The sequence below is a fragment of the Dipodomys merriami genome, unplaced genomic scaffold (genome assembly GCF_024711535.1).
Source record: "Dipodomys merriami isolate MVZ:Mamm:240054 unplaced genomic scaffold, mDipMer1.0.p SCAF_16, whole genome shotgun sequence".
Lineage (NCBI taxonomy): Eukaryota > Metazoa > Chordata > Mammalia > Rodentia > Heteromyidae > Dipodomys > Dipodomys merriami.
This window is the reverse complement of record NW_027202937.1, coordinates 7,689,135-7,710,000: the sequence shown is the minus strand read 5'-3', so window position 1 is coordinate 7,710,000 and position 20,866 is coordinate 7,689,135. Positions and strand designations below refer to the sequence as shown.

Here is a 20,866-nt window from a genome sequence, read left to right as displayed (position 1 = left end):
GTTGATCCACAGATATGCAACCCATTTTTTTTCTTGTATAAACTGAATCAAAGTGTGAAGATATTGACCTAATTGACGATGAATTCTTGATCTTTGGACCCCTGGAGAATTACTGTATCCTTTAAGAAAGATTATTCCTGCCTTGATTTTAAAACAAAAACAACTCTAGGAAGTGGCGCTATGGTTCAAGCGGTAGAGTGCTCGCCTTGAGCTGAAGAACGCAGGGACAGCGCCCAAGCCCAGAGTTCAAGCCCTACAACCAACCAAAAAAACAAAAAAAAAAACCTCTAGAAGCTTCGATTCAATAGTTATATTTGAATCTAGAAGTGAAGAATTTCCAACTAATGAAAATGGATTAAATATTAACAAACCAACCATGTCAAAGACCATCCCACAATTTAATTTTCTTATTTAATATAGGTAGCAGCCTTCTTACTTATTCACACACATTCAATTTGTTTTATTGCAGTAGATTTTACAATGAAATCACAGATTTTTTTTTTTTTTTGTCAGTTGTGGGGCTTGAACTCTGGGCTCTTCAGCTCAAGGCTAGCACTCTACCACTTGAGCCACAGCACTCTTCCAGTTTTCTGAGTGGTTTATTGGAGATAAGAGTCTCATGGACTTTCTTGCCCAGGCTGGCTTTGAACTGTGATCCTCACATCTCAGCCTCCTGAGTAGCTAAGATTACAGGCCTGAGCCACTGGGCGCCTAGGGAAATCACAGTTCTTAAGTAAACAGTTCAGTGAGTTTTGATAATGTTAATACCTGTGTAATCACCAAGTCAATCAAGATATAAAACAATGCCAGTCTCTAAAAGTTCCTTCATGTGTTTTTTCCCCCAGTAAATCCCTGTGTTTCTGAGCCAACCACATTTTTCTGAGACAACAATAGATTAATTAGTTTGCTGTTCTTAAGCTTTATAGGAATGAGTCATACAATATACTCTTGTGGGCCTGGCCTTTTTTTTTTTTTTTTTGGTACAGTAACTGTGAATCAAGTTATAAGCATTCACGTACAAATTCATATACAAAGGGTGTGTTCTCATAGTGCTGGATCATTACTAAATTTGATTTGCTGTGTCTTGTTTAGGTTTTTTTTTTTCTTCTGTTGGTTGTGGGGCTTGAACTCTGGGCCTAGGCGCTGTTCCTCAGCTCTTCAGCTCAAGGCTAGCCCTCTACCACTTGAGCCACAGCACCATTTCCAGTTTTCTGGAGGTTAATTGGAGATAAGAGTCTCATGGACTTTCCTGACTTGGCTGGCTTTGAACTGTGATCCTCAGATCTCAAGCCTCCTGAGTAGCTAGGATTACAGGCATGAGCTACCAGTACCCTGGATTCCTCTTTCATTTCTGATATTGACAATTTTTATTTTTTTCTGTCAGTGTGGCAAGAATTTATTTACTAATCATTTTGGAGAACAAAATTTGATCTGTCTTATGTTTCTGTTTTGAATCTATGCTTTTATTTTTTCTATGTCTTTCCTCTAGTTCTTTTGGATTTACTAATTCTTCCTTTAGTTTTTCAACTAGAACTGGTTTGTTTTTTTTTTTTTAATTGTTGTTGGGCCTGGGGCTTGAACTCAGCCTGGGCACTGTCCCTGAGCTTTTGTGTTCAAGGCCAGCTAGTGTACTACTGTTTGAGCCACAGCTCCACTTCCAGCTTTTTTAGTGGTTAATTGGAGGTAAGAGACTCATAGACTTTCCTGCCTGGGCTTGCCTCAAACCTTGATCTTTAGATCGCAGCCTCCTGAGTAGCTAGTATTACAAACTTGAGTCACCAGCTCCCGCCTTAGAATTATTTTAAAGTCTTTGCTAGTATATCTGCTTTCATACCTTTTTCAGGAATAGTTTGGGTGGATTTTTTTTCCTTTGATAACTTCCTTTGGATGGATCTCTATTATTGAAATTTGGATCTTTGAGCTCTAGAAGGCAGTTTCTCCCCCTTCCCCAGGAGCTGCTGTTTATTGGTTACTGTTCTTTCATCATCATCATCATCATCATCATCATCATCATCATCATCATCATCATCATCATCATGAAAACCATTGGTTGTCTCAGTATCCAAGAGCAGCCTGAGAGGTTAAGATCTTATCAGGTCTTTTCCAAGTGTTTACATGGACATATATAATTACTTTCTAATTTTCTCCACATAAGCAATTGCTTTTGAATTCTGCCCCCCCACACACATTCTCTCTCTCTCTCTCTCTCTCTCTCTCTCTCTCTCTCTCTCTCTCTCTCTCTCTCTCTCTCTCTCTCTCTTGCTCTCCCTCCCTTTTCCTCTCCCCCTCCTGTCCCCCCCCCCCCCCCCCGCCCCAGTCCGGGCTTTGAACTCTGGGCCTGGGTGCTGTCCCTAAGCTCCTTTGCTCAAGGTAGCACTCTACCACTTGCACTGTAACACCACTTCCAGCTTTTTCTGTGATTAACTGGAGATAAGAGAATCATGGACTTTTCCTGCCTGAGTGGGCTTTTTACTGTGATCCTCAGATGTCAGTCTCCTGAGTAGCTAGGATTACAGGTGTGAGCCACTGACATCAGGCTGAATTCTCTACTTTACTGGTTCCCACAATAATAAAAGTTGAAAAATGAATGAAAAATAAAAAATATGAATGAAAAAATAAATAAAAATTGAAAAATAAAGTAAAAAATGTGCTAGCCCTGTAAATCTCTGGAGGTCATATTTCCAGAGTGGGAGAGGCTTGGAACCAACTGCAATGGCTGCTCTCCTTATCTGCACCTCTGTGATCAGAAGCACCAGTCCGATGCTATGTCAGAGCACAGATTCCCTACCTATGGAGGACAAGGCCACTTCTGCCTGCCTAGGATCCTGCAAGTTGATTACAAGCTGCCCAGGAACACTGTGCAGAGGTGTCTGCCCCTGGCTGAGTGACAGAGAATGGCTAGCTGGTACTGTGCTAAAGAGCTGAAATTAATAGATAAGCAAACAAATAAGGAAGAAAAAGGTTTTATCCACTCCCTTCTCTGGATGGGCTCTATAGTCTCAAAGAAAACCAGTGACATCATATGTATTCTATCTGTTCAATTGTGTAGATGGGAGAGAATTCCCTGATGTTTCTAGTTGGCCATTTTTTCTCTCCTAGTTAGCAAGTTTTGATATTGTTTTCGTTATTTTTATAGAGGATTGTATTGTCAGATGTGTCATTTCAAAAGCTGGTGTTCTGGAACCTTTTTTTTTTTTTTAATTGGCTTTTATCAGTTATACAGGGATGGGGATTGGGGATGTTCACTATTACATTTTCACACTGGAATAATTATTTTTGTTTTGTGCTGGTCCTGGGACTTGAACTCAGGGCTTGGGTGCTGTCCTTGAGCTTTTTTGCTCAAAGCTAGTGATCTATCACTCAAACCACAGCTCACTTCTTTTTGGTGGTTAATTGGAGATAAGAGTCTCACAGACATACATGCCTGTGAACTGGCTTTGAACTTTGGTCCTCAGATCTCAGCCTTCTGAGTAGCTGGGATTACTGGCATGAGCCAATGGCACTTGGCAGATACTTATTATTTTATATCTTTTGTGACTCCGTGCATAAATTCCTCAAGATAACCAAATATGTCCATGTCACAATATGTGGAGAATTCTTGGGTAGGGGTGTGGCTCAGTAGAAGAGCATGTACCTTACATGTGAGAAGCCTTGGGTTCCATCCCTAGAGAATTGGTGAGAAGGAAAGACATTCAGCTTTAGTGATAGAGGCTGGAATTAAATACTACTTACATTACATACTGCTTTCTAGTTATGACCATAGACACATCACTCCACTTACATTCATCTTCTGTATGTACACAGATTCAGTAAATGTCTATTATGCCATGTAAGCCCTTGTAAATTTCATTGAGAAAAAAACATAACCTTTCTTGCAGAGTTCACACTGTGAGTAAGGAAAGTTGATGAGTCAAAGGGTCCTTATAAAATACTTGGTTAAGATTTTTGGTGGTGAAAGGAAAGAGTGCAATGGAGTTGGAAGGGAAGTGCTCCTGAAGTGAATTTGTGGAGTCAGGAAAGGATGTTAAAATGACACTTGAGGGGTAAATGACATTATTCAGGCAAGGAAAGAGGAATGATGCAGGCAGGGAGATGAACCTTTAAAGAGACATGGCATGTTTGAGAAATAGAAGATCAGGATGAGGAGACTGAAGGGACTGGAAGTAGGAGACATGACTGCAGAAGAGGTCACACTGGAGGATCATACAAGCCATCTGGAGGCTGCTTTATGCTAATAGCAGTGGGATGCCATTGGCACATTTTAATCATTGATAGGATCATCTATTTTTTTTTTTTTTGCCAGTCCTGAGGCTTGAACTCAGGGCCTGCACACTGTCCCTGCACTTCTTTTGTTCAAGGGTAGCACTCTACTACTTAAGCCACAGCACCACTTCCGGCTTTTTTTTTCCTGTTTCTGTGGTACTGAGGAATTGAACCCAGGGCACCATGCATGCTAGACAAGCACTCTACCACTAAGCCACATTCCTAGCCCAATTGTTTGTGGGCTTTTTTTTTTTTTAAGATTACTTGGGCTTTGTGGAGATGCATTAGAAGGATTGCAACTGGAAACAAGCACTATGATTTAGAGGTTACTGGAAAAAAAATCCTGAGTGCATAAAAGGTGATGACAGAAAGAGGACAAATGGATAGGTTTGACAGAAAAATTCAATTAACTTTTCTGCCCGGGCTGGCTTTGAACTGCGATCCTTAGATCTCAGCCTTCTGAGTAGCTAGGATTACAGGCGTGAGCCACCGGCGCCCGGCTTTGTTTGTCTGTTTGTTTGTTCCTTTTCTCTTTTCAGTGTGGGGTAGAATCCAGCGCCTCACACATGCTAGACAAACACTGGGCCACAAAGCCCACCCATGCTGAGGGTGTAGACGTGCGGGATGCCCGGGTTCCTGCCTTCAACCAGCAGATGGTCTACCTCTACATGAATGTTCCTCTGTAAAATGATGAGCCCGAGATTTGGTGGCGTGAGGGCATCAGGTCCCTTTAGCTTTGTATCTGATTCTCTCCTCCCGGCTGGAGAGGACGCCTAGTGAGTTTGCCTTCTGCATCCTTTCCCTGGCGGCTCTACGGCGCAGGCGCACTAGACCCTAGGACCGGAGTGGGGCGGGCTGGATCCCGTGCAGCCTTTTCCCAGGGACTTGACTGGGGCCCGGAGGAGGTGGGGCTGGCGCGCGCGCTCTTGACGTCATCAGACCGCGCGGCCTGTAAGGGCGGGACCGGAGCGCGCCGTCGCGGCCAGCGGACGGGGTTCGCTGGTCTGGGAAACGAAACTTGAGGGACGCGGCCGAGGCTCTGCCGGTGGCCGGAGCGGGCCGGGCCCGACGGTAGCGACGGCGACAGTATCGGCCTGACGCCCCCTGTGCGATCCCGGGCACCTCGCCCTCTCCCCTCAGCGTGAGTGCGGACGCGCGGCCCGGGGGGAGCGGGCGGGCGGGCGAGCGGGCCCCGCATCCCCTCCCTCCACCGCGGCGGGGTCTCCCCGCCCTCGGGCCGAGTCTTCCCCCACGGCTGCTTCCCCGGAGCCCCAGCCGCCGCGGATACACATCCCTGCGCACACTCACACACTCAGTGATACCCCAGATGGAAAGGCTGGGTCGGGGGAGATGGGAGCCCGTGTTTTCCTCCCGTGAAAACGGGTGGCGGTGCGAAATCGAGGCGCAGAGAGAAAACCGCGCAGGGGATTGGATGGAGCTCCCCTCGGTAGGCAAGCAGCAGGTAGAACCAGGCCTCTTGCCTTCCACTTAAGATGTTCTTGGCCGGAGCACATCTTCTGGCGTGTGCAGATCGCTTGACCAGGCGTTGGTTAACCCTGTGGCCTTCCTCCATGGGAAAATAAAAGGGTTGGATTTGGATGGCTTGGAAGGCCCAAATCTCAGCTGATGCGATTTGAGAAGGAGCATCGGCACCTGCCTTTCACACCACAATCTCTTATCTCTTCTCCGTGCACCTGCCTGGATACGGTCCATAGTGACTGTCTCATGCTTCCAATCTTCCTGCAGTAGTTTAAGAATCAAAGAAATTCCCCCCCCCCCCCTTTTTGCGTTGGATGTGGGCTACAAACAGGCTCTGTGATGGGTTTTCCTACAGCTAGGCTTCTGGGCTTTTTTGAGGGGATTTAAGACTGTAAAGTGGTCATGGCTCAGTGTGGCCTTGCTTTCTGTGTGCTTTTGTCTCCTTTATATTTCCCCAGTATAGGCCCTGTCTGTGCCAGTTATTTTGTCTCCTGCTGGGGACTTGGCTCAAGTGATAGAGGGCCTATGGAACGAGCATAAAGCTCTGAGTTCAAACATCAGGACCGCCAACAAAACAAAAACTCTCTCAGCGTGTGATTGTGCTTTGGGTTGATTGGCTCATCTTTGGGCTGAAGAGAAGGGATACTGTTCTTTCAAAAATTATGAACTTTTGTGAGATTGTGGGCATCTGTGGCCCCTTTGAATTTCATTGCTTTCTTCCTCTGGCTGCTTCGGCCCAGGTTATAAGACCACTGTTGTTACTTCTGCACCTCCTCTTCCCCAGGGACAGCCCAGCTGCTATTTGCTCCTATTTTGAGCCCTTTCTCATTTTCTGGGGTCTTGATAGCCAATCAGTTGTGGGTAAGCCCCATTGTATTCACTGTTTTTCCTTCAGATTTCAGAGTCACAGGTGACTGTTGATCAAGAGGCACTGTATTCATGAAACTACTTTGTTGAATGGCACTGTATTCATAAACTGCTTTGTTGAATGGCATATCCTTTGTACAACTACTTAAAGATAATAAAAATATTTTTAAAAATTACATAGAAAAAATACTTCAGAGTCTCATAATCACTTCATTCCATCCCATGTTTTTTCCATGCTTTCCTAGCATGGGCCTATCTGTGGGCATGGATGATAGTGACATGGTGTTTGCATCTTTTCTTTCATAATGAAGGGGATCAAATTTAAGGCTTTGCACATGCTAGACAAACACTCTACACACTTGGTTTTTATAGTATTATCTTTAGGCTTTTATTATTAGCTTTAAAAGGGATTTCAATTCAACATGTCAGTTTATGACAGCCCTTGGTTATGGTTTTTGCCAGTCCTGGGCCTTGAACTCTGTCCTGGGTGCTGTCCCTAAGCTCGTTTTGCTCAAGGCCAGCACTTTACCACTTGAGCCACAGCACCACTTCTGGCTTTTTTTTTTTTTTTTTTTTTGTGATTAATTGGACAAGCGTTTCATGAACTTAACTGCCTGGGCTAGCCTTGAACTGTATTTCTCAGATTAGTCCTTGGTTTTTTGAGACAAGATCTCACTATATAGTCCAGGCTGGCTTTAAACTCACAGTCTTCCTACCTTTATTTCCCAAGTGCTGGGATTACAGGTCTGCACCATGCCTGGCACTCCGTTCTTTTGGTGGAAGTGGATTCCTATTCTTAAAATTCTTTTTTTTTTTTTTTGTCTTTTCTTTTTTGGTACTGGGGATCGAACCCAGGACGTTGCACTTGCTAGGCAAGCGCTTTGCCACTGAGCTACATCCCAGTCCTTCTTAAAATTCCTTTTAGCCCTCAGTCCAGTAATCTAGATGCCCAGCAGCACCAATATCTTTTCCCACTCTTTCCTCAACCTCATTCCAACCATTGCTTACATTCCATGCTCTGGGTAAAAACTTTCCCATTTTTTTCCTATTTTCAGACATTAGGAAATGAACCAGAAACTCAGTATTTGTACCATATACTTAAGTAGTCACTTAATTATTTGGTGAGCTGATAATGATAGAACATATCATTCTGGAATAATCCTGCCAACTTGGAATTATTGGTTTATAGTAGGCTTCATAATTCATTTCCTGTATATATTGTCAGGTATAGCTAGTATAGAAAGTACAGAATAACTATTACTGAAGGCCTTTTCCTGGGGCTTATGGCGTTGATGTATGCATGACTTTTTAGTATCTGATACCAGTGGTGCAAGGACTCTGGGTCTGGGAGCACATCACATTTTCCAGTAAAACTAATAGCTGTTATTGAAAACCCGAGCTTGGCTAGCCTTCTTCCTAGACTGCATTCTGAGGAAGAGCTAGCTATTCAAGTGCTGGCACTGGAAGATGTTTGGAGTTGCCAAATCTCATCCCATTGATGGTTTATGCTTTGGAATCCTTCCTTCAACCCTAGTGGCTTTAACCCAAGGGCAGCTGACTGTCTGGATTTATGATTGCAGTAACAATGAAGAGGAGAACAGACCCAGAATGCACTGCTCCCATCAAGAAACAGAAAAAAAGAGTTGCAGAGTTTGCCCTGAACCTCAGCTCCACGTCTGATGATCAGCCGCCCTCTGTCAATCATGCAGTGAAAGGTATGCTTGTGTGTATGGCGTGAGGCCTCCGGCCCTCTGGTTATTTGAATCTTGGTGCTTGGGCTGGCCAGATTATAATCCATTGCCCCTTGGAGAAAATAAGGCAAATTTTATTTTATTTATTTAGGCTATTACTGGGGCTTGAACTCAGTGCCTGGGAACTGTCCCTGAGCTTCTTTTGCTCAAAGCCAGCACTCTACCACTTGAGCCACAGCACCACTTACAGTTTTTTCTCTTTATGTGGTACTGAGCAATTGAATCCAGGGTTTCATGCAGGCTAGGCAAGCACTCTACCACTAAGCCACATTCCCAGTCCCTAAATAAGGCAAATTTTAAAGAAAGATGTTGGTTATGGACTGTCATTTTGCCCTTCTACTGAAAGCACCGAAACTTGTTTTAAATAAAAAAAATTGGAGTTAGGTGCTGGTGGTTCACACCTGTAGTCCTAGTTACTCAGGAAGCTGAGATCTGAGGATTATGGTTTGAAGCCAGCAAGGGCAGGAAAGTCTGTAAGTCTATGATCTTCAATTAAAAAAAAAAAAGCTGAAAGTGGAGCTGTTGCTCAGGGATAGCACCCAGGCCCTGAGTTTAAGCCCCACTATCAGCAAAAATTAAAAAAAGAAAAAGGAGGTTTTTTCAAATGTACCTTGGTTTTGTTGTTGGTTCTTCAATAGGTGGCACTGTTTTGCTGCCTTAAGCCAGTTAGAACAAGCAGAGAACATTGGGTGCTCTGTTTTTAATAGCTCTTAATGACCCTGGGGCTCTTAGGTTGAGGAGGTGTACAGCTCTCTGGTCTGATTCTCAGGTTTTTAGCATGCAGAATTTCTCCATTCCATCAGCAGTACAAGTCAAAACATAACATCATTATGTTTGCTGTTTACATTAAACTCAAAAGATCTCACTGGTTTGTTGAAAGTAGCATTTAGCTTTGCCTAGTTTTTGGGTAGTGGACATTCATAGTTTCTACAGATGCTTTCTGAGAAATTGTAATATCTAGGAGCTTTTTTTCAAACCCCAAACAAGAGTAGTTACATTTGCAGTAACTTTGACTTGCCAACTGTATTTGTTTCTAGTGCTGCTGCATCAGATTAAAATACTGCATTGCTTAAAACAACAAATATTTATTCTCACAGTTCTGAAGGCTAGAGTCTAAAATTAAGGTGTCAACAGGCCACATGCTGTTGAGAAGGCTCTTAAGAAGATCAAGCTTGTGAAGCTTCTAGTAGTTTCTGGCAATTCTTGGTATATCTTAGCTCAGGTGACAGCTTGTCTCCAATTTCTGCCTCTGCCTCTCCTTTTTGTCTGTGTCCCTATTTTCCTCTTCTCACAAGGACATCAGTGACTGGGTCAGGACCACCCTAATTTAGTATTATCTCATCTTCATTACATTTGCAAAGACCCTGTTTTTAAATAAGGTCACATTCTCGGGTTCTTGAGGGGAGGACACTGTTTGGCCAGTTCATTAGCAGGCTTGCAGTTTTGTATTCTCTGCTGGGTCGTTGCTAAACTGGACTGGAAGGTAGTAACAGCTTGGTGACTAAAAGTGTGAGTTTTCTTTGAGGTGGTAGGAGATCTAGTCTCTTCATAGGTGGTAGGCTCATGGCAGGATATTTAATCATTACCTGTCACTTGGAAGCTGCTCCACAGCTAGCCTTGATAGGGGGCATACCTCATGGAGCATTGGTGTAGCTATGATCCAGACTGGAGAAGAAACTCATAACCTGTGTGTGCGGAGGATGTGTACCTTTCAAGTCTCAGTGGATCTGGGTGTATTGTGCTTGCCCCGGTTCCCAGCTGTTTGGGAGGCTGAGGCAGGAGGCTCACTTGAGCCATGAGTTAGAGACCAGCCAGGGCAACATAGCAAGATCCCATCAAACAAACACAAAGAAAGTCATGGTGGATTCCAGGGTAGGAGGTCAGAAAGTTGCATGTAATTGGGGTTTCTAAATGGCATATAGAGTACATTGGTTGTAGGGACTGTTGAGAAAAGATGATTTTGCTCCCCACTGGGATTTGAGTAGCTTGGAAGGTGGGTCTCCTTGGGTAGGGCTCTGGTGTGGGGAGAAGGCCTACAAGGGAAAGGTAGAGCATATCTGGCAATAAATGATACTTGTGTGTGGCTGGTATTGTGGAGGACATTCACTTTCAACATCACTCAGAGAGAAGGTAAATATATATGGTCAAGGTCCCTTTAAGGATATATATTTCAGCTTTTAAAAATGTGACTGTGGGGGCTAGGAAGGTGGCTCAGTGGTAAAGTGCTTGCCTTCCATGCATGAAGCCCTGGGTTCAATTCCTCAGCACCACATAAACAGAAAAAGCTGGAAGTGGCGCTGTGGCTCAAGTGGTAGAGTTCTAGCCTTCAGATGAATTGCTAAGGGACAGTGCCCGCGCCCAGAGTTCAGGCCTCATGACCGACCAAAAAAAAAAAAAAAAAGACTGGGAGCCAGGTACTCGTGGCTCACACCTGTAATCTCAACTACTGTACTCAGGAGGCTGAGACCTGAGGATCATGATTTGAAGCCAGCCTGGGCAGAAAAGTCTATTAGATTCTTTTTTTTTTTTTTTTTTTTGGTTGTGGGGCTTAAACGCTGGGCCTAGGCTCTGTCCCTGAGCTCTTCAGCTCAAACCAGTGCTCTCCCACTTGAGCCACGGTGCCACTTCCAGTTTTCTGGTGGTTAATTGGAGATAAGAGTCTCATGGACTTTCCTGCCCAGGCTGGCTTCTAACTATGATCCTCACTTCTCAGCCTCTCGAGTAGCTAGGATTATAGGCTAGGATTATAGGCTTATATAGGATTATAGCCATCGGCTCCTGGCCCTATGAGACTATTAATCCCCCCAAAACAGGAGGTGGAGCTGTGGCTCAAGTGGTAAAGTGCTAGTCTCGAGTGGAAAAAGCTAAGGAATAGCACCTAGACCATGTACTGGCACACACGCACAAAATGTGATTGTGTGAATTGAAATTATCCATCCTCAATATTCATATACACATATGGTCCTTTTAATTTTATAAAATAGCTTCAACCTTTTCTGGAAGTAGCACCATATGACTCAGTCAGGTTGGGTATAGCTGTTCTATGCACAGAATGGGAATTCATGGGTGGCCAGTGCCTCAGATGTGTCTAACAGTAGGCCATTTGGTCCCTTTTATTTGCACAAAATGAGATAGGCACACTGAAATAGCTTTATTTCCTCAGGCTTGCTACTTTAGGAAGGAACAGCCTCACTTTGGTACAAATACTGAGGCCTGGAGTTAACATGACTACTTTTTGGCTTTTTTTTTTTTTTTTTTTTTGTCCATCATGGGGTTTGAACTTTGTGCCTGGGCACTGTCCCTCAGCTCTTCACCTCAAGGCGGGTGCTCTACCACTTGATCCACAGTGCCACTTTCAGTTTTCTGGTGATTTATTGGAGCTGAGAGTCTCATGAACTTTCCTGACTGGGCTAGCTTTGAACCATGGTCCTCAGATCTCAGCCTCCTGAGTAGGTAGGATTACAGGCATGAGTCACCGATGCCAGACTTGGCTTTTTTTTTTTTTTTTTAATTCTGGTAAAAATTCCAGTTAATAGTTGCTGAACAGAATTGATACAAAGCAACAATAGTATCTTTTAAGACTTAAAATACTTTACTGTGTTCATCTTACCTGTTCCTCTTCAGTGTGCAGATCATTTGATTAAGTACTTTGCCTTCATATCATGTGTTTTGTATTAGCATCTCTTAGACATCCCCTGAACAGTGAGTGAGCATGGTAGTTTGCTGTCTTGCCAGAAACTGCATGTCCTTGAAAATGTATATGTGAAAAGTTCCTGTTCAGTTCTATTACATTAAAGCAGGAATGCTTTCATTTGCCCCAACCTTTTCTACCTGCAGATTCTGTTCAGAAATAATTGAAAAATCCTCTTTATAGGAAGGACAATGAGAAAAATAGAAAAACAGTAGTTACTATTTCTGTCTTGGCCTTGTTTTTTCTTTCCTTGCTAGATCAATGCAATGACTCAGTAGATGTATTTAGTTTAATCAGTTTGTTTGTTTTACATTATTCACAAGGTGGCTGCATTACCAGCTCAGAGCTTGACATTTGGCCAGAGGAAATAAAAAAGTGGGGCTGAGGGATGCTGTTAGCATGGACACTTGCTTTCATATTCTTTTGAGTATTGTTAGAGGAATTTGGAGGCATTTTCAGATGAGGCCATTTTGTTTTTGGTTGTTTTTATTTTTGTTTTTGTTTTTTTCACAACGGAGTTTGGTCTAGACCCAAAGAAAATTCATTGTTCTTTTCCTGGCTGTGTATCTACTGTGGGTTCCTGGTCCTCTTGCAGCATGTTGGACTGGAAGTTGTGAAGCTCCTTCACCAACATCACATTGAAGACATTTTTTCCTCTACCAGGTTTAATTCTTTCCTAAGTAGGCTATTTGCCTTGATATACCATTGCTTTTCTGCCAGCCCAAATTCATGATCTTAATCAAAAACTCCCTTTATCAGTATCTGTTTAAATTGCTCTAACAATTACCATTTGTCTGGCACAAAGGAGAAATTGAGTTTTTAAACAGAAATGAGTGTATTCCTCAGCAGTTGTAAGGTAGGATGGGGTCTTTATTAAAATTCCTTATTTATTTTTTATATGTGCGTGCTGCTTACTGTGGCCACGCGTGGTTGGAGGCCCTCCTATGTGTAGTCACTGTCATTTTCAGTGTTGACATTTTACCCTACTGCTTTCTTGCCATGTGAACAATTTGGCCAACAGCTGGAGCCTCTTCTTCCCTGTGAGGTGAACCTTCTTTAAGATGACTTAATATGGATTTCTGTCAAGTGGAGAAGAAATTTGAAATGAAAACCCTAAATAATGGTTTGGGCTCTGGTAGATTTTAGAACGGAAGCTCCTTGGGAGGTAAATGGGGGTGTCACCCAGCTTTGGCAAGTTCCTAATGAAACTGACAATTTTAATAGACTGACCTTATTAGTCCTGCTAATTTATATCCTCATTACAAAATTCTCTGCTCATGTTTGCTAAACTCTTACCAGCCTTGGAAGCAAAAGCTCCTCATTAGTTCATATGGCAGCCATGCTGGTTGTTTCCATTTCATCTCAACAGAACAGAGAGAGAGGCCGAGTGGCAAAAACAAGTAGTGGCTATAGCTGTCTTTGGTCATTAAGGCTAAGCTATAGATTAGCACTGGTGGCTCATACCTGTAATCCTAGCTACTCAGGAGACTGAGATCTGAGGATCACGGTTCGAAACCAGCCCAGCAGGAAAGTCCATGAGACTTTTTTTTTGTTGTTGTTTTTCCTTTTTGTCAGTTGTGGGGCTTGAACTCTGGGCCTGGGTGCTGCCCCTGAGCTCTTCAGCTCAAGGGTAGCTCTTTACCACTTGAGCCACAATGCTGCTTCCGGCTTTTTTTTTGTTTTTGTGGTGCTGAGGAATTGAGCCCAGGGCCTCATGCATGTGAGGCAAGCACTCTGCCAATAAGCCACCATCACAGCCCCAAATTCTTTTTTTTTGGGTCCGGTTGTGGGGCCTGAACTCTGGGCCTGGGCGCTATCCCTCAGCTCTTCAGCTCAAGGCTAGCGCTCTACCACTTGAGCCACAGCACCACTTCCGGCTTTTTTCTTTTTGCTTATGTGGTGCTGAGGAATCGAACCCAGGGCCTCAGGCATGCAAGGCAAGCGCTCTACCACTGAGCTACCTTCCCAGCCCCTAGCCCCAAATTCTTTTTTTTTTTTTTGGGGTCCGGTTGTGGGGCCTGAACTCTGGGCCTGGGCACTGTCCCTCAGCTCTTCAGCTCAAGGCTAGTGCTCTACCACTTGAGCCACAGCGCCACATCTGGGCTTTTTTCTTTTTGCTTATGTGGTGCTGAGGAATCGAACCCAGGGCCTCATGCGTGCAAGGCAAGTGCTCTACCACTGAGCCACCTTCCCAGCCCCAGCCCCAAATTCTTTTTTTTTTTTTGTCGGTCGTGGGGCTTGAACTCTGGGCCTGGGCGCTGTCCCTCAGCTCTTCAGCTCAAGGCGAGCGCTCTACCACTTGAGCTACAGCGCCACTTCTGGTTTTCTGGTGGTTTATTGGAGATAGGAGTCTCACGGTCTCTCCAGCCCGGGCTGGCTTTGAACCGCGATCCTCAGATCTCAGCCTCCTGAGTAGCTAGGATTATAGGCGTGAGCCACCAGCGCCCGGCTAGCCCCAAATTCTTATCTCCAATAAACCACTCAGAAAACCAGAAGTGGTGCGGTGACTCAAGTGGTAGAGTGCTAACCTTGAGCTGAAGAGCTGAGGGACAGTGCCCAGGCCCAGAGTTCAAGGCCCACAATCAACAACAACAACAACAACAACAATAAAAAGATGAATCTATGAAACTTTTTCTTAAATTATGGTCTCATTTGTCACAGTAATAAATCAAAGAGAAAAATAAGATTTTGTTGCTTTTCTTACATACTCGTTGACATTATAAGGAATTGCCCAGAAGGTGACACGTCACGCCCTTCACCCTCACTCTTAGAGCCTGGAATAGACAGCATATCGTCAAGAAGGATGGTGTACAAAGATCTTGTGTCAGAGTCTGCTGTCAGAGCTTTCTATCACAGTCGCCACTGATCTGCAACTGAACAGTGTAGGTTTAAGGCATGGACACACCTAGAGTTCAGAGCTCAGCCCTGAAAGTATGGGTCTTTCCGCATGTGGGCACCCTGCTGTAGAGGGTGTGTCTAGATGAGCAGCCCAGGGGAGTCTTGAGCCACTCAGGAGGCTTTGCCCCTAGGTCTGCTGCTCTCGGAAGGTTTTTCTGAGAGGCTTAGAATGATCATTCTTTATAACTGCATTTTTTTACTCTTAATTTTCACACTTAATATATTCTTGTTTCTCACAAATATATTCTTGTTTCTCACAAATGCGGAAAAGTGAAAAACAAAATAAATATCACCTCACCTCTCAGTTTCCATGGTTACTCATTGCTAATGCTTCTTTCTGAGTGGCACTCTGTGACGTTGGTCTCTCAAAGCAAGACATGTCTTCAATAAGGGAATTGGACAGCCATCTTAACCTGAAGGGGTGGATTTTTGTGCTTCTTTTGCAGAGATATTCTCAGCCATAACTCCTGCCTAATTAGAAGCCAGAATTTTGGTTTTGAGTTTATTTTGATCCCCTCTCTTTTACATCCTTTCTTTTATAGAATGTAAATATTCTTAAAAATTGCATATTGTCTTTTTTCTTTTTTTTCTCTAATTTTCTTTTTTACAATCTTGTAACCAGCCCAATTATTAGTATAAGAGTTTCATTGTGATCATTTAAACAAGCTTTGGTGTTGCCAGGCCTGGGTACTATCCTATTGAAATTTTTTATCAGAAATAGTGCTCTACCACTTGAGCCACATCTCCACTTCCAGCTTTTTGGTGATAAGTGTCTAGACTTTGCTGCTTGGACCGGCTTTGAACCCTGATCCTCAGATCTGAGCCTCCTGAGTAGCTAGGGTTACAGACATTAGCCACTGCACTGGTGCCTAGCCCATCCTCAAACTTTTGAAGCATGAAGTTCTTTTACTACTTGTATGAGGAAATAACTTAAAGACCCATACACTCATTGGGTCTTCAGAAAAGGTGGCACTTGGACGATAAATATTTAAATTCGCTACAGTAAGAACTTAATGCATTTCTGTTAAATAGAAAATCTCTGTCTAGGAGTTGGGGATATAAAGTTGATGATGAGGAAGTTCCTTACTCTGAGCCTGGGTGCTGTCTCTCAGCTCTTCAGCTTAAAGCTAGCTCTTAGAATAACCCTGTAGAGTGGGGGTGGCATGTAGCATATGTAACTTTAGAGCAACATGGTAAGTGCTTTGCCATGGTGTGAATACTAGTGTTATTGAGGCACAGTGGACAGGAGGATCAAGTAGGCCTGGATACTTGATAAGGCTGGCTTGTTCTCTCTCCCTCTCCCTCTCCCCTCTTTCTCTGTCATGGTGCTTGAACTCTGGGCCTGGGTGCTGTCCCTGAGCTCTTCGTCTCTAGGCTAGTGCTCTACCACTTGAGCCACAGCACCTCTTCAGTTTTCTGGTGGTTAATTGGAGATAAGAGTTTTACCACCTTTCCTGCCAGGGCTGGCTTTGAACCTCGGTCCTTAGATCTCAGCCTCCTGAGTAGCTAGGATTACAGGTGTGAGCCAGTGGCGCCTGGCTAGAAAGGCTTTCCTATCAGCGTGTTTGTGTTATAGCAGAGAAAGAGATGGATCAGTACAGAGAGGTCTTAGAATCATGGAGTATACACACACATAGTCAAGTCTGTTTCTTTGTTGCTATTCTGGTTGATTGTTTAAATTATTTATCTCAACCAAGGATTCCCCCTCCTCCCCCTGCCACATATCAAAGATAGGTCATCTACTTTTAGTTTTCATGTTTTAGTAAAGGCCGTTTTATTCCTAATTTTTATGAAAACAATTCTTTAAGTAGTTATACAAGGGGCTTCAATTCCACAGGTCATATTGTGAGGACAATGCGTTTTAATCAGTGTCAGCCCTTCTGTGTCCTTCCTTCCCATTTACTCTAGTTCTGCTTCATCTTCTTTCCTTCCTTTTCTTTGAAGTCATCATATCTGATCATATTTTTTGTCCTCTTGCCTGACTTTATGTATACTTTCCTTTTATCTATAACCAGAGCTATTTTCTTGCTCATATTTCCTGCTACCCCTGTTCTCCAATTTCTAATCTTTCCTCATTACCTATCCTACAACAGATAAGTAGATTAGCTGAACATCGTTCTTTTTTTTTTTTTTTTCTTCCTATTTTTTGTTTGTTTTGTGTTAGCTGTTTTGAGTTTTGGTTATTTTTTCTTCTTTTTTGTCATGGTTGCTGTTTTGCTGTGTGTGTGTGCGTGTGTGTGTGCGTGTGTGTGTGCGTGTGTGTGTGTGTGTGTGTGTGTGTGTGTGTGTGTGTGTGTGTGTGTGTGTGTGTGTGTGTTCAATTCTCTTCATTTCGCCTCCTCCCTCAGCAACATTAGCTAGATTTTTTTTTTTTGGATCAGTTGTTGGGCTTGCTTTGGGCCTGGGCGCTGTCCCTCATCTCTTCAGCTTCAGGCTAGAGCTCTGAACCACTTGAGCCACAGAACCACTTCTGGCTTCTTCTGTGTATTTGGTACTGAGAAATCAAACCTAAGGCTTCATGCATGATAGGCAAGCACTCTACCACTCGGCCACATTCCCAGCCCTTTTATATATATATTTTTTGTCAGTCGTGGGGCTTGAACTCTGGACCTGGGCACTGTCCCTCAGCTCTTCAGCTTAAGGCTAGCGCTCTACCACTTGAGCCACAGCACCACTTCTGGCTTTTTTTGTTTATGTGGTGCTGAGGAATCAAACCCAGGGCCTCATGCATACAAGGCAAGCACTCTACCCCTGAGCTACCTTGCCAGCCCCAATATATTTTTTTTATTATAAAGATACTGTACAGAGAGGTTACAGTTACATAAGTAAGGTAATGAGTACATTTCCTCTCAAGCATTGTTGCCCCCTCCTTCGTATTTCCCCTACGGTCCCTTCCCTCCCCACCTCTGGAACTACCCTCCCCCCAAGTTGTAAAGTTCGTTTTCAACTTAGTATCTTGTACATCTCATTGTTTCATTGTTACAGTGGGTCAATCTGTATCCTTGTTTCAGCATTTTGTTAGTTCCCTCCCTCTCCCCAAATTAGAAAAATGTATATACAAGATGCAGGGCACCAGAATCAAATATAGTGAAAACAGAGGTTACACAAAAGAAAAAAAAAAAAGTCACATAATACCGTAAAAACAATAGCTTCAAAGACAAAACCTCTTGTGTCCCTATCTTGGGGTTTATTTCACTTAGCATCATCTTATATGGTCATACGTACATTAGCTAGATTTATTTTTCTATTATTTCACTTCACTTTCCCATTATCCTCTCCTATTAGGGTTACCCTTATCCCTTTCTTCCCCATGTAACTGAATACTTGACATTATTCCCATTATTTCTCTCTTGTTACCCCTCTGGTTAACTAAGATCTTCCTAGACCACTAGGATACATCTTTGCTTCTATAGTCATAGAACATAAAACTTTAAAAGATATTGAGTAGTACTGGTGACTAGTCTTCATTAGGTATTGCCACAAACACAAGGTTGTGGTTTAACTCCAATAGTTTTCATAGCCAAACTTCCTCACCTGAGTGGAGAAGAGTTCTATACACAGTATCTTGAGCATTGAAATTGATTATTTGACAACTGAGATGCACCCCTCTAATCTCGTAACAGGAAAATACACCACAACCAAGCCATTACCCTGGCATAAGTACTCTGCAAGAAATCACCAACCAAAAGGACACAGGAGATTGAAATCTCCATCAAAACTGGGTCCCAGATGCATAAGTCCCAGCAGAAAAAAAAAATCACTAAATTTATGAATAAACAAAGCAACATGTTTTCCTCAAAAGCCAACAACTCCACAATAAAGGACCTAAGTGAAAACGAAGAGGAAGAAAGTTAAAAAAAATGAGCTCAATAGAACCATGAAAGAATGGTCCGTGAAATCAAGGAGATGATGATTGAATACCTGAACCAGTTCAAACAGGATACAGACAACTAGAGAATTCAAACAAACAGCTGAATGAAATAAAGAAAATGCAGGTTATAAAAGAGAAATTCAGTGAAGATATAGTAATCTTGAAAGAAAGTCAAATTGAAATACTGGAAATGAAGAGTTTGGTAGCTCAAATAAAAACTCAATTGAAAGTTGAAAATAGGGTGTTAGGGGTTGAAGATAAAGCAGAGGAATGTCTCAAACAGAGACATTGCAAAATCACTGAAGAAGATGCAAATGGAAGACGATGCAAATGGAATTTAGAAGACCACTCTGACTCCATCAATAAAGCAAACCTACAAATCATGGGTGTAGAAGAAGAAATAAAGGCATTGAGACTCAATTCAATAGAATAATAGCAGAAAACTTCCCTAACCTCGAGAAACAGTCCAGGTGGAGGAGGCCTACAGAACACCAAACATGCACTATCAGAGAAGAACACTTCTTAGACACATAATAGGTAAAAAAATTAAACACAGAATTAAAGAAAGAATATTGAAAGCTGCAAAAGAGAGGAGACAAGTTACTTACAATGGTAAGCCCATTAAAATAACAGCATATTTCTCAACACAAACTAAATGCAAGGAGAGTATGGAAGGACATAATTCAAGCCCTCAATAGTGACTACCTTGATTTGTACACAATCAATTATGTGGTGCCATCTGCCCCTTTTCTCAACACTTTTGAAGGCAGCCAGGCTTTGAGTTAGTCTCTTAGCAACGTCCCTTCTTCAAAAGAATTATGCCACATTGCTAAGTTAATTTTTTATGTGTATTTTACATTTATTTTATTGGGGGGGGGCTTCACATTCTCACTTTTCCTTTTCTACTCAAGATTGGCACTCTATCATTTCCACTATACCACCTCTTTGCTGGTGAATTGGAGATAAACCTCTCATCAGATTTCAGCCTCCTGAGTAGCTAGGATTACACATGTGAACCACTGGTACATAACTTGTATTTTACATTTTAATAAGCAATTCAGAAATGTAAAATGGTATGTAACTTTTAAAAATATAAGAATATAAGTCGGGTACCAAAGGCTCATGCCTGTAATCCTAGGTACTCAGGAGGCTGAGATCTGAGAATCATGGTTCAAAGGCCAGCTGGGACAAAAAAAGTTCCTGCAAGACTCTTATCTCCAATTAACCACTCAAAAGTAGAAATGGGGCTGTGGCTTAAAGTGGTAGAATGCGCACAGGCCCTGAGTTCAATCGAGCTTCTCAACCAACAAAAATTAAAAAATATATATGTGAACTATGATATGAAATTATAGATGAAATTTTATTTCATTTTTGTTTGTTCCAAGCAATCATTTTGGTATTTTAAATTTTTTCTTATTTTTAAATACTATTTTGGTATTATCTCCATGTCTCAAACCCTGCATGTGCAGACAATCAGTTTTATTGGTCATATATACTTTACCCTCCAAAGTTCAATTTCATTTTCATTCACAAGTCAGAACATCATGCCTTTTTTTGGTTTTACTCTTCTAACTTTTTTTTTTTTTTTTTTTTTTTGTTAATTTGTGGGCCTTAGGTACTGTCTGAGTTTTTGTGCTCAAAGATAGTGCTCTACTATTTGAGCCACAGCTGTACGTCTGGCTTTTCACTGGAGAATTGTAGATAAGAATCTCACAGATTTTCTTGCCCAGGTTGACTTCCAATTGTGATCCTCAGCTCTCATCCTCCTGAATAGTTAGGATTATAGGTGTGAGCCACCAGCACCCGGCTATCACTTTTTTCAGGTCTTGTTTTCATGATCTGTTTCAAAGTAGGTAGCTGGTGTTCTCATGCCTCAGGTTTCTTGGTAAAAAGTTCTTAGTGTTCTCTCCTGCCCCCCCCCCCTTAAAAAAAAATCTCACAGTACAGATGATTTCTGTAAATTCAAATGACAAAAATGTTTATCCTAAAACATTAAAACACTTGAATGAATGACAAACGTAAATTTAAAAAAAATCATTGTATTTT

General features: G+C 42.6%; 1 protein-coding gene across 3 annotated transcripts in view; it reads left to right on the top strand.

The window, feature by feature from the left end:
- Positions 1–5,224: 5,224 nt before the first annotated feature.
- Positions 5,225–20,866, top strand: part of Cmtr1 (cap methyltransferase 1) — a 54,216-nt gene continuing 38,574 nt past the window's right edge. For 2 of the 3 annotated variants that reach the window (XM_070023853.1, XM_070023851.1), the window contains exons 1-2: positions 5,225–5,404; positions 8,190–8,324. In XM_070023853.1, the coding sequence (XP_069879954.1) occupies positions 8,195–8,324 (130 nt within the window). In that variant the 5' untranslated portion in view covers positions 5,225–5,404; positions 8,190–8,194. Of the gene's footprint in view, positions 5,405–8,189; positions 8,325–18,572; positions 19,433–20,866 lie in introns of those variants that run through there. The other variant, XM_070023852.1, reaches the window with a different exon arrangement.